This window comes from Ranitomeya variabilis, chromosome 8 (genome assembly GCF_051348905.1).
Source record: "Ranitomeya variabilis isolate aRanVar5 chromosome 8, aRanVar5.hap1, whole genome shotgun sequence".
Lineage (NCBI taxonomy): Eukaryota > Metazoa > Chordata > Amphibia > Anura > Dendrobatidae > Ranitomeya > Ranitomeya variabilis.
The window spans coordinates 30511454-30525501 of record NC_135239.1 but is presented as its reverse complement, the minus strand read 5'-3'; the positions used below and the strand labels follow the sequence as shown (position 1 = coordinate 30525501).

At 40.0% G+C, this 14048-nt stretch overlaps 1 protein-coding gene across 1 annotated transcript in view; it reads left to right on the top strand.

The window, feature by feature from the left end:
- Positions 1 to 14048, top strand: part of TRABD2B (TraB domain containing 2B) — a 286777-nt gene that overhangs the window by 249620 nt on the left and 23109 nt on the right. The window contains exon 6 of the mRNA XM_077278078.1: positions 10487 to 10726. Within this exon, the coding sequence (XP_077134193.1) occupies positions 10487 to 10726 (240 nt within the window). The remainder of the gene's footprint in view (positions 1 to 10486; positions 10727 to 14048) is intronic.

The window sequence follows — 14048 nt, the reverse complement described above, 5'->3', positions numbered from 1 at the left end:
GTGCCCTCCGCCATCTTTGGAACCTCTGGTTACTGACACAGCTGTAACCCTGACCTTGCACACAACTTATTATATTTACACTCTGACCGTCTAGTGCTGGGCTGACCTTAAACCCCAGCAGTGAAAGTTACCACTGGTAGCCTTTAGTGTCTGGGAGTAGGGGTCCCACGCACACTATTACTCTGATCCCACGTACGCTGCCACCACTGTGAAGGAAGCCCCTGTTCCTCCCACGTCACCAATCCGTGACGTCACTACACAGGCCCAGCTCTCCGGCGCCCCCTTTGTCTCTCAGGTCAGTAAGGGAACTGCACCTAGAGCAAATGGCCGCCGGGGAGACTGCCCTGTTACCCACACTGGGTATTCTAGGATTCGCAATCAGAGTAAAAGGATCAGCCCAAAATTAATTTATGATTTAATTGCCTTAAGGGCGCACTAGGTAATTACAAGAAATATACAATCACAATATACCAAGAGTTACAGTCAGAGTACAATATAACAACAATGATACAAGGCTTAAGGTATAAAGCTGGAGGTCACTTTACCAGGTTAGAGGTCGCTTGTGGAAGCCGGGGGGCGCAGCGTTCCGCAGGTCCAAAACTTTAGTTGCCGGGCAGCCCCCAGAAAGCGTGTGCTTGCCCCCCTCTGGCTGGCATATGCCCTGTTTCTTAGCTGGTCATCTTCTGTGTGTCCCCCACTCTCCACATGGTCCAGCTCTTAACCCTGCCGTGTCCCTCCCCCTGTAGCTGGGTGGGCTTAGCAATCTCCACCCCTCTGCCTCCCTGCGATATTTGTTCCAATATCTAATAAATGGGATAACTGCTCTCAGGATGATCGGATCAGCACACGGGCAGTACCAGCGCCTGTGGTTTGTTCTGCCGGTCGTACTGGGATCAAACCTGGACCCATTCGGTCCCTGTGGGAGGCTGATCTCTATATCTCGGGTTTCAGACCTCCCACGGATACAGGAGTCGCACCATTAGATGCACCATTTCTTTAGGACGAGGGGAATATTTTTTATGAGCCGCTACCTCGGACGATGCGTCCATAATTCACGATTCCATGTCAGAGACGGTTCGGCTGGACGACCATACTAGATGTGTATCCAGTGGCCCCTTGACATGCGTGCTTTAATTAAGCCCTTGAGCATTTCCAAGCCCCCTGCTGGTGTGGCTTCCTAACTGAGCTTTGAAGTACCTTCTGCAATCTCCTCTGAGCTCAGCCGATTACCATACTAATAGGCACTATGTTCATTAGAAAAGGTGGGGGCCAGGAGCACTCCTCTCTGCAGACCTGTGACCAGGAGGCAAAATGGAGTCACGCCAATCTCTGTTAGTATGCCCGTCCAAGATGGCGGCTGTTCCCTCATCACAGTAATATACAGTGTGTGGCGAGTTATGAAAATCCATTGTAAATATGTTATTAAATGGTCGCCATTTTTATTTCAGTCACTTGAGATCTGAAATCGACTTCTGCTAACAGAAAGTGCAAGCAGAGACCCTCTTTCATATATGGTGTTTGAACCTGACTTAAATGTTTGGTCAGGCTGATCTAATAAAAAGATCTTTAAAACTCTTCCCCCCCCAAAAAAAAATGATGTACCCATCTAAGGGTACCGTCACACAGTGCAATTTTGATCGCTACGACGGCACGATCCGTGACGTCGCAGCGATCGTATGATTATCGCTCCAGCGTCGTAGACTGCGGTCACACGTTGCAATCACGGCGCTGGAGCGATGCCGAAGTCCCCGGGTAACCAGGGTAAACATCGGGTAACTAAGCGCAGGGCCGCGCTTAGTAACCCGATGTTTACCGTGGTTACCAGCGTAAAAGTAAAAAAAAACAAACCGTACATGCTCACCATCTGATGTCCGTCCGGTCCCTAGCCGTCCGCTTCCTGCTCTGACAGATCCGGCCGTACAGTGAGAGCAGAGTGCAGCGGTGACGTCACCGCTGTGATCTGCTCTCACTTTCCGGCCGGCAGACAGTCAGAGCGGGAAGCGGACGGCAAGGGACCGGACGGACATCAGACGGTGAGCATGTACGGTTTTTTTTTTTTTACTTTTACGCTGGTAACCACGGTAAACATCGGGTTACTAAGCGCGGCCCTGCGCTTAGTTACCCGATGTTTACCCTGGTTACCAGCGAACGCATCGCTGGATCGCTGTCACACACAACGATCCAGCGATGTCAGCGGGTGATCAAGCGACGAAAGAAAGTTCCAAACGATCTGCTACGACGTACGATTCTCAGCAGGATCCCTGATCGCTGCTGCGTGTCAGACACTGCGATATCGTAACGATATCGCTAGAACGTCACGAATCGTACCGTCGTAGCGATCAAAATTGCACTGTGTGACGGTACCCTAAGAGATCAATGGAACCTGAGTTATCTTGATAAGTTGCAAAACAGAGCGAAGAAAAACAAACACGCTTTCTCTAAAAAGTGGGTTGAAGAGTATCAAACTTTTAGGACAACCAATTTCCACAGTGGGTCCCCTGAAAAAAAAAGAGAATACAATCTGTGCAGTCAGATTCAATCTGTTATTTATTTTACTATGCACATGTTTCCAGAGGGAAAAAGTTCAACAGGATGTATAGATTTGTCGAGTTTTGTAAATAGCGCTTCTGACGGACACAAAAGCTCCTTCAGTGCAGAAGTTGGCACAATGGGATAAAAGTGAATGAATGGCCGCACAGCTGTCACGCTATCAGCTTTGTCCAGTGTCTCAAGAGCAAAGGTATTTATTTGTACAACCATAGACCAGATGAGGTCTATCAACAGAAATTTCAGTCTGGCTGCTGCCAAAAAGGTGACATTCATAATGCATATTAACTGCCCCACTGAAATATAAATGTAGCTGCACATATCGTTAAGTGGATGAACCATGGATGTCTTGGATCTCCATCTGACTTGGCCAATTCTTCATAGTTGTGTTCTCTTGTGGGTTTCGGTCCCACACAAAACTATCACTTCCCCAAAACATGTTTGGTTCAATTGTTAGGTCTGCGGACATTGATGTCCAAGAGTTTGCATCTGACCTGGCTAAATATACATTGAACCATTTTTCTACGGGTTTCTTTCCAACTCAAGCTTTTAACCCTTACTCCAAAAATACCAACAGATCAATGAGCTTCCCATGAAATTGTTAACTTCATAGGGACATTGGTTTATTTATGTATATGTTCTACTTTGAATATGCGGACTATGTATGTTATATACTTGGACGAGACCCCTGTGAAATTCTATCTCATGGTTGTACCTGCTGCCCTACTAGAGAATAGCAGAAATGGATCAAAGATGGGCAAATAGAAAGGGTAGGGTAGCATTTGCAGCACTAAGATCATGAGTGTCTTGGATTTGCATCCGACTTGGCCAAATCTTCATAGATGTGTTTTCCTGTAGGTTTCTGTACCGCACAAACTATCAACTCACGTTCCAAAAATATATTTGGGTGAATTGTTAGGTGTGCGGCCATTGATGTCCATGAGTTTCCATCTGGACTGGCTACATTTCCATGGAACGATTTTTCTGCGGATTTCTGTCCAACTCAAACCTTACTCCAAAAATAGCATTCGGCCAATGGGATTTCTATGAAATTATGAGCGATATTGGTCTATCTATGTATATGTTATTCTATTCCTTAGAATATATGGACTTTCTATGTTAAATACTTGTACGATAGCCCTATGAATTTCTATCTCATGGTTGTATTTTCTGCCCTACTATAGAATAGCAGAAATGGATCAAAGGCAGGCAAAAAGTAGATATTTTTTTAGTAGTAGATTTTTTTTTCATGGTGTAATAAAGATATAAGGTAGCGACTTATGAAGACCTGGATTTCCAAATGTGGAATTCCACCATCGTTGTGTGCAGGATCTGTAAGCCATAGCCGGTCACTAATTTAGATGAGTCAAAATATTAATTCACCTGTTTTTCCTTGTGGATAAGTTATTATCCTCTAAATTAGTGTCCCTTGTTATGTAGACCCCAGAGCATAATAAGTATAACATATAAAAAATGAAGAAAAAATTCTTATATTCACCTCTCCAGCCCCTCTGCTGCTCCTCATCAACTGTCTGGTCCTTGCTTTATCTTCAGATCTTTGCCACTTGTGCTGAAATCCCCCCGATCTCCCACGTTGGGCCGGGACATTCGGCGAATGCGAATGCTGTGACTTCATTGCTTCCTGGGCCTCATTAAGGATGGATTTTCTTGCCCAGCGTGAGAGGTCCAAGTATTTCGGAGCGAGTGGAGGAAATCTGAAGATGTAGGAAGTATAAGAATTTTTGTATAACATTTTGATGGTCTTTAATGGCTCACAAAATGTTGGCTAATGCCATTTTGCTGAATCGGTGCAAAAGCAAATTGCTAAAACTCCATATTTGGGTGCAAGTTTTTTAAAATTTGAGTATAATTCAATTCCATGCAAATTTATTTTCTCATCTCTGCTGATGTCTTTTAATTTCCAGGTGGAGGATGACGTATTGGGACCCAATGGTGTCAGTCATCATTCTTTTGTGTTATGATGCGCTATTTTCTAGTGAGACAGCTTTAGAAAGCATATCAATGATTACCAGCTGTGCTGCCCAGGAGGTTCTGCTCAATCTGAAGCTTTTAAGTTCCACAAATCACCACCATCATTTTTTTAGTGATAAGATTTCTCAAATATACTGGTATACACAGATCAAGAAACGTGTTGGCTACAACTGCCACAAAATCAGCAGCTTAATAATAAATTGATTTTGAAATGGAAAAATATCAAAATGCAGTTAAATTGTTACACTAAAGCCCATTTATGAGTCACTTCTTTATAGGACTAGACTTTTTGGTGGATGTCCAGATCATTGGCCATCGTAAAACTCCTAAGCCCATTACATAATCTCCAATCCCTTCACAAGTCCAAGAAGTGATATATCAAACTCTTCCTACTACATAAGTAACATTACCCATACATTTGTGTAGTCTCTTGTCTGAAGGCCACAAGGACTCAGTTGCAATTGCTACCGCTACGACTCTTATAGCTAGTCAGTTCTTCCTTTATGTTGCAGACACCTTTTTGACTGATGCTGCAAATACACTTCAGGTATTTGTGCAGTGGAGCAAAATGATTCTCATGACCCTGTTCTAGCGACCACTTTGGTAGTCCATGGCTACTGAAGTAGCATCCTGTGAACCTCCTCCGAGCTGCTGACACTCCCGACTACCCTTTAGACTAGCGCAATGGTGACATTGTGCCAAACTGACAAAAAGAGATGACTGGAGGTAGGAGGTGGTCCACAGCATTCCAGTCTGTTGGCCATGGACTACCAAAGTGGCTACTTTACCAGAGTCCTGAAAATTATCTTGCTCAACTCTACTTGTTTGGCCAATAGCTCTTTCTCCTGTCTCACCTGTATTCATGCATGTTGGGTTCATCCAATGGAGAAAGGTGAGAAAGCTGCTGCCAGACATCTCTGGAATCAGCTTATCACAATCAAGGACAAAAGCGTCACACTCTTCTTTCTCCACATCTGCTATCATGCAGAGTCACGACACTGCTATACACATTAGATGGTCAACCATTTTAAAATAGTTTTAAAGGATATGGACACTTTTGGAGAATGTCTGATCTTATAATCATTTAGACTTTTTTAGCAGACTGAACTTAGAGTTTTACTCTAATATTCAACCATGCCATAAATCTAGAGAGGCACAGGAAGGGATGAAACTTGTGAAGTTCTACTTCCAGGTCTGGGCTAGCTATCCAGACTACCAGAGCATCCTCCAGGTGGCCTAAGCTCTAAAACACAAGCATTAAGCGCTGATGACTTACCATCTTGGTTTCCTTCTTATGTGTGGACCCAAAACACCTTATTTGATATTATTGATGATATGGACCTATTCGGTACATAGATCTTCTAACTCATCACTTCTGATGAGCCCACAAGACCTCTGTATGACATTGTCTGCGCATCATCATAGAATAGTATGTATATTTTAAGTGACAATAAGGGCTCATTCACACATCTTATTTTTTTCACTAGCGAGAAAAACGGACTAAGTTTCATCAATTATTTTCATCAGTGTCATCTGAGTTCTATCATAGTTTGATCCTATTTTCAATGGAAAGAAAAAAAGTTCGTATATCTTCTAACAAACTTTGAAAATCGGAAGTGAATGGTATCTGAGTGATAAATCGGAGTGCACTCTGATGGTATGTCTGATTTTTATCACCGACCCTTAAATTTGCATTGCCGATTTTGATCCGACACCGGAATCAAAATCAGACTAGTCTATGCAATTTTTGCATAGAAAATCACAGACATGTGAGCGACCTCTTTAACTTTTATAGGTACAAGTGCTATCAGCAAAAACCACCTAAAACGTTTGTACGCCAAAAAACGGACACCTGAATGAGCCCTAAGACTAAAGTTTGTATTTTATCAAACGTTTGATATCCAAAGTTGTTAAAGAGTCCATAATACGTGCCAGGCATAAGACCGATAAAATCACAACCTCTCGGTTCAGTTTTCCAGACAGCCTGTCCATTTACATAAATACCCGTAGCTAAAGTTTTCAAACTCCAGCACTAAGCTGTCACGACGGTACATTTTTGCAAATTGATGTAATTCATAAAGTAAGTTTTACTGTCTTGCCCTGGTCTTACTCTGCCGGTAATGTAAATATGCGCTTCACTCATCTCGGTTCTCAAACTATTTATGTATGTGTGAAGAGGGAGCTGTCTAAGCTGAGCATTACGTTTATGTGAACATTGTCTACCAACCATGACTGGGTGGTAATAGTTACCATCTAAATTCCTCTACTGTGCGAGCTGCATCCTCTGCTTTCTCCAATCGAAATTCCATCGGCTGCACCACTACCGGTTATTTCATACCGTTGTTTACCGCACGCCGTTTAAAGAGTCTTTGTTTCTTTGATTTGATTGGAATCTGTCTTGCAGATTTTTAACATCTGCTCGGCTTTGAATTTAGAAAGTGTTTTTGTAAAAATGTTTATTTCATAATTTTCCAAACACAACAGAAAAAAAAACATATTACTGTACGGGAAGTTTTCAAGGGGAGTAAGAAGTTTATATAAAGACACGAATATGGAAATTTTGAATTTTCAATTTCGCTATAAACAATGACGCATAAACTAACAAATGTTACATTTCCTATATTTTACGTTTCCACATTCTGAAACACTGAGAACAAGAAATAAATTAAAGTATTAGGGTATGTGCACGCAGAGTTTTTTTGGAGGAGTCTTTTGGTGCAGATCTGGTCCCAAAAACACTTTAAAAAAAGACTCAAACATGCTTGAAAGATTCTTTCAATTCACTTCTATCGTAAAACGTCTTGTTGTTTGTAGGTTCAGTCTTTTCAGAGTATTTCTTCTGCTTCAGGTTTTGAAAAAAAAATGCCTGGTGGGAAGCAAAAGTGTGCGTCACTTCTTTGGAGCAACTCCTGATTAAAAATGCTCCAAACTAGGCAAAGTCCAATCAAAAGGTTGGAAAAAAATGAATTTCGAAGAAAAAACATCTCCAAACATGCTTGAAAAAAATTCCAAAATCACAGGCAATCAAATCATGCAAAAACGGCCCCAAAATGATCATTTTCCTGAATTGGATTCCACTCGAAATCTTGTTGGCTTTGACTGCCTCAAAAAAACTCCCCTCTGTGTGCATATACCCTACGTTGGTCTTTGCCAAGACTGCTAGAACCTGGACCCAAAACACCTTTTAAGGGGGCTGTCAACTTATTTTTTACGTTTGAAAGCAGACCACCATGGCTTACTCACTGGCCGAGCCCTTACAGTTACTCTTCCATTGGTCCTTGGGTCTGTGGCAGGTCTCCTTGCTTCCACGTAACTGGTTTGGCCAATCTGTGGCCACAACATTGACCAACTTGTTCCTGCTGTTGCCAGTGATTGACTGTGACTGTCACAAGTTTATGTATCCAGAGGAGGGTTTGGCCAATCTGTGGCCACAACATTGACCAACTTGTTCCTGCTGTTGCCAGTGATTGACTGTGACTGTCGCAAGTTTATCTATCCTTGATTTCTCTTCCGGAGGGTTGAGGCAACTAACCACTGCCACCAGTGATTGGAAAATGAAGCGAGAAGACCAACAGAGAGCCTAAGCACATGTTTTAGAAAAACTGAGGATCACTAGGTGAGTATGCCATGTTTTTTTTTACTTCCAGGTCATCTTCAGATACTAGATTTTGCTAGTTATTTTTAAGTAATTTTCAATGCTGATGTGTTTTTTTGATGCGGCTTAGATTTTTTTTATCTATACATATTTTTGCAGCCTGTTGACTTCAAAATCAGATTCCACAAGAAATCCTTGTTGTAAAAAAAACTTACTGTTTCAACAGCAATGTGAATTTCCCAGTGAAATTCATACAAAGCATATTCAAGGAATAACTGAAGCTTTCAATGCTGATTTTGGAGCAGATTATATAGCGGATCCACTTTGATTTGTATTTTGATGAAGATTCTGCACCAAAATCCAAATTTGAAAAAATACTTCAAATAAGCTTTCAATTGGTTTCAAATGTAAAATACACACATTAAACCAAATGAATAAATAGGATCAGAATAAAAACCTAAATGCAGAGAAAAATTTTAAAACATCTGAAAAACTGAATTTTTAAGTTTCAAAAGTCTACATAAAAAAAATTCCACTTCCACATACCATAGCTTAATGGTTAAGTTTTAATGTCCTGAATTATTTTCATGGGTTATGTGCATATTTGGATATTATTGACAATACAGAGTTAAATATTGTTGAAATCAAATATTTTATTTATTTATGGGACTTTCGATTGATCTATAATTTTTTTTTTCTTGTTTATCCATTTTAAATCAAAATGAGTAAGTCTATGACCAGCTTAAACCCCAATCTAATACCTCAATCTCAAAATTTGTTAAAGAAAAGTGGAATTACGTAATTCAGAACCACAGCAGGTTCACATTAGATGTTGAATTAAAGGTGCACCGAATATAATCTAGGAACTATGAGGTTTTATTAATCATTTTTGGAATTTTTTTTTTGGTTGTAAGTAGCAAAAACGTCTGACTTCTGTCATATGAATTTGCGATGAAGTGTTTCAGTCTAGACATATGTCATAATAACGACTTATATTTTCATTTTTAGTCTTAGTAATGTGCATTAAACCGCTCGCGATGATGTGTTATTGTACTGACATCACTTGCTGCGTAAGAACAAGCGATACATTATAGACGAGCTTTTGATCTTTCGTCTGGTAGACTGCAGCGTGCACGAAAAAGCTGATGTAGCACATCTAATATTGCACATGGTTTACCTGCAAAAGCAACTTAGCCAAGTACTGAAGTCCTGTCCTATGGAGTCATCTCGAAGTTACCCGAAAAGAAAATGTACATTTCTTCTGCTCACCTCATATGAAATTCCCTCCTAGATATTGGATCCATAAGTGGTGCAAGGACAAAGGAACTCGGATACACGCACAAATATTTCCACCGAAAAAGGAGGGTACTCCAGCACTCAAATTGTCGTAAAAAAAGAGATATTTTATTAAATCCGTTTTAAAAAAAATTTGATTTCGAAACCATCATTTGCCATGAGTAAGAAAGTCCACATAAACGTGTTTCGATTTCGAAACCACCATGTACGATGAGTCCGAATTTCTCAAAATTTGAACCTGACATGTTCAGGTGGCCTGCGGAAAAGAAGAGCCTTGGGATTCCAAATAGTTTTTTATTAATATCAACGCGTTTCTACACCGGATCGGTGCCTTTCTCAAGGTGTAAAAACCAAGCTACCATCACTTTCCCTTATCCTTCATCAGATGGTATTGCCCTATTTTGAGGGCTCTGCTGTCCCTCTCCAGAGCTTCTCATGAGTGAGAATTGGTCAAACATGATGGCTTGAAACGCGTAGGAGATTAACATTTTTGCTATTTTTGCCAGAGTGTCCTCTCTTGCTTTGTGCGTAGTTTTAGGACTTAAATATCACTGGGGTTTTTTTTTTGCTAATTTGAATGTTTGATTGCCGGAATATCCTCCTTTTCCTTCAGAACTAGTCTCGACAAAGAAGCAAACTGAGAATACAATGTAGGAGAACGTGGTCAAATTCTGCGCTGCTGAATCATGTAGTCACATTAGGGACTTTAGGGACAGAAACCAGTGGAGACAGAAAAAATATGCAAGTTCTACACATTTCTGGCTAAACGTCATCGAATATACTGATATAATGAGCAAACCTATACTTTACAAAGAAGATGGTGCAGAATCCATTATTACTTGTGTACTGCATTTTAGGGAATGGCGTTGGCTTGAAATACCCGATACAGACAACAGACAAGAGTGGCACTACTTCTAAAATAAAATCCTAATACATAATAGGTATAAGAAATCAGTATGGATATTGCCTTGTTCTTCACTAAATTGCTACTAATGTTAATAATATTGTTTTTATGAAAAATGCTGATATACTTAAAGATTTATTTCTATTTTTTAGCCCCAATCCGGCTGTGGAGCAGACAACAGATTTCCCTTCATTGAGGTATTTTGACCACATGCCATCCACATCATCTTTTCCCGAAGAAGGCGATGAGGAAATGCTGCCACCGCATCTCCTTCTACCAGACAGTATTAGTCAACTGGAAGAATTTGGGAAACAGAACAATTGGCACAGGAAACACCACAGGAACCAACGCAGGCGGCAGTTTAATGACCTCTGGGTCAGGTTGGATGACAGGTTTGTAACTGTTCTGCAATCCATTAATAGGGGAAGTCAAGTCAACAGAGTTTTGACATCCCGATTTCATTCTTCATCAATCTGTATATCTCCTGAGAGGTCTCATGTTTTAGCAAATGTTCTCATATTCAGGGTAGGAGCCTTCGTTTTTTTTACGTTGTAGATGATAATGTTTCATTGCATGAATAAGGATTAGTAGAATGGGAAGAACCTTGAGGGAGCGGTGGTGGGTGTTCTGGTAGGAGACCACCTAAGAAGGCACATGATACTTGGGAATGTGTGGATGATGCTTGGGTTGGTGAGCAAAAATGTGTTGTCAGATTCCACTGGATGCCAGGAAAATGTTTTTAATAGAAGTCTAAAAGTTAAGGACCATTGATGGAGAAGCATAATCTATTTGATGTAAGATGAGGAAGTTGGTTGGATTAGCATGGATTTGTTTAAGAATTGTTAAAATTATTCATAAAGTGGATTTTTTGCCAGATTTTACAATACAGATGGTATACTTTCTTGAGTACAAAAATTGGCTCTGAGACTTGATGTAGCTGGTGTACTTACTTTGAAAATCATTGCCATAGATGTTGTATAATCCTACTATAAAAATGATCCTTTTTATGAGTCCATCTGAAGAGTGAGAAAGATCATGAGTTTGTCTGACAGCTGCAGCCATGTTAAGTTTCAGCAGCAGCAGGGAGGAGGACATTGCATTAAAATGCAATAACGGGTGGTCAAAACATCTTATCTGCTCCAAAATGGAATCATTAAAAACATCAGCTCGGCGCCAAAAAACCCAACCCGAGATCACTATGTGACCTGGAGAATCCTAATAGCAGGTCAGTTTTAGCATTTAGTGAACATAGCAGAAAAAAAGTCAAACAAAAAACAACTGTGAGATTGCACTTTTTTTTTTGCAATTTCACCACACTTGGAATTTTTTTCTCGTTTTCCAAAACACGATATGTTAAAACCAATGGTGTCGTTCAAAAGTACAACTTGTCACGCAAAAAAACCCAAGCCCTTACATGGTCATATTGACAGAAAAATAATAAAGTTTTGGCTCTGGGAATAAGGGAAACAAAACACGAAAACGAAAATGCAAAATTGAAAATACCTCTGGTCATGAAGGGGTTAAGGGAGGACACATCTGTAGCTTCAGCTCAGGTTGGCTTCATGAGCAGTGCCATCTTGGTAAACAAGAAAAGGAAGTAGAAGTGAATCCGTTCACGAGTCCTCCAGTTCTCATATTGAGCTCTGAAGGTCGGCTCATATTGATCATTGTCATCCAAGCCCCCGTCCTCTATTTTCTTCGACAATTTACATTATACTTCTAGTGACCTTTACATTTTTTTTACTGTGAAGGAATATTTCAGTTCTGGAGAGTTTCTTCGATAGATGTTATGGGTCCTTTGAGAAGAACTTGGGTAGACCGTCTTCCTAACCTTTCTTCACCAGATTCATTCCACCACCTTTACTATACAGCCGTCTCTGAGTCCTAGGTCCTGACTCCTTGACTGCTCAGATACCTGCTGCCTCTGTTATGTCATTTAATCACACCGTGTTTCTTACTTCATTGCAAATATCTAAATGTTGCCGTTACAACTAAACATTTAATTTCCTCTGACTGCCTCTGAAAGGTAAATTTCCCCGTATGAATCAGATCTGTTTCCATAACAGAGAGATGGAATGCGATACCTTTTCATTAACATAGGAAAATAATTTCCTCCTGAAAGCCAGACGGCACGACTCTAACCGGGAGTTTGCGGTGAGCTCATGCCTCGCCATATGGCGGATTTGACGCTTTATATTTTCACTATCATTATTTTTTTTTAAATTCCAGCTGAGATTCTTTTTCTCCTTACATTCTTACACGAAAAAAATATTACGACCGATTCGTGATTTTACAGGTAAAACGTAGTTGACATTGACAGGAAAAAGTATTTGCCCCCTTCCTGTCTATCGTTTAGGTTCATGGAGAGCAATAAATATCTTAACTGTCCGTTTTGCTGATTTTTAGTGAGACCTTTTAAAGCTTCTTATAGTATGTTGCTTCAAACCTATTATTAACCCCTTCATGACCGTGTCCCTGTCTTTGATGCTCCCGCATCTTTTCCCGCAATTGATGGCTGATTTAATAAGCCATCAAGTGCCTCTAACAGCTGCGGTTGGACCCAAGATCCACCCGTAGCTGTTAACAAGTGCCGCTGTCAATCACAAGTCACATTCCGCAGTCAATCGCAATTCCCGCCCAACGGCGCACCGTCACGTGATCACAAGGCACCAATGGGTTGTCATGGCAGCGAGGGGCCTGTCATTGCAATGCTCCTGTGAATGTTGGTTCATTCATAGGAGATGATGATTTTCGGCTACCCAAAGTAGGTCTTAAGCCCTGCTATGTATAGTACAAGCGATCAGACGATCACTGCTTCAAGACTCTTAAGAGGACTATCGAATAAAGTAAAAAAATGAAAAAAATGTTTTTTAAAAAATATAAAAAATACAAAAGTTAAAATCAACCACCTTTTCCCCATTAAAAATAAAACAATGAAAAAAACACATATTTGGTATCGCTGCGTTCAGAAATATAAATATAAAATTAATTACTCTAATTGGTAAAGTGTAACAAGAAAAAAAATCAAAACGGCAGAAATGGTTTTTTTTTGTCGCCACAGCATTGCAATAAAATAAAATAACAGGCAATCACAATATTGTATCTACCCAAAAATGCTATCAATAAAAACGACAGTTCAAGCCGAAAAAAATAAGTCATCACCCAGCCCCAGACCAGGAAAAATGAAAACATTATTGGTCTCGGAAAATAACAACAAACGCCCAAAAAAATTTTCATACAAATTTCTAAATTTCTAAATTTTTTTCACCATATAGAAAATCAAAACTATACATGGTATCTACATACTTGTACTAACCTGGAGAATAATATTACGAGATCAGTTTTACCATATATTGCACAAAAAAACAAAACAAACAAAAACATAAACAAAAAAAAACAATTGTGGAATTGTACTTTTTTACACTTTGAGTGCAGTTGGAAATTTATTTCCCATTTTCCAGTACACTATATGGTAAAATCAGTGGTGTCATTCAAAAATATACTTAATCACGCAAAAAACAAGCCCTCATACAATATATTGATGGAAAAATTGAAAAATTATGGCTCTTGGAAGAAGGGAAGGAAAAAAGAAAAACAGAAAAATGCCCAGGGGTGAAGATTTTCATTTTTCGCCTCTCTGCATTTCAGCAGCTATAACACTTTTTTTTTTTATTCGTGGATGTGACTGTACAATATTTTGTTTTATTACTTTTT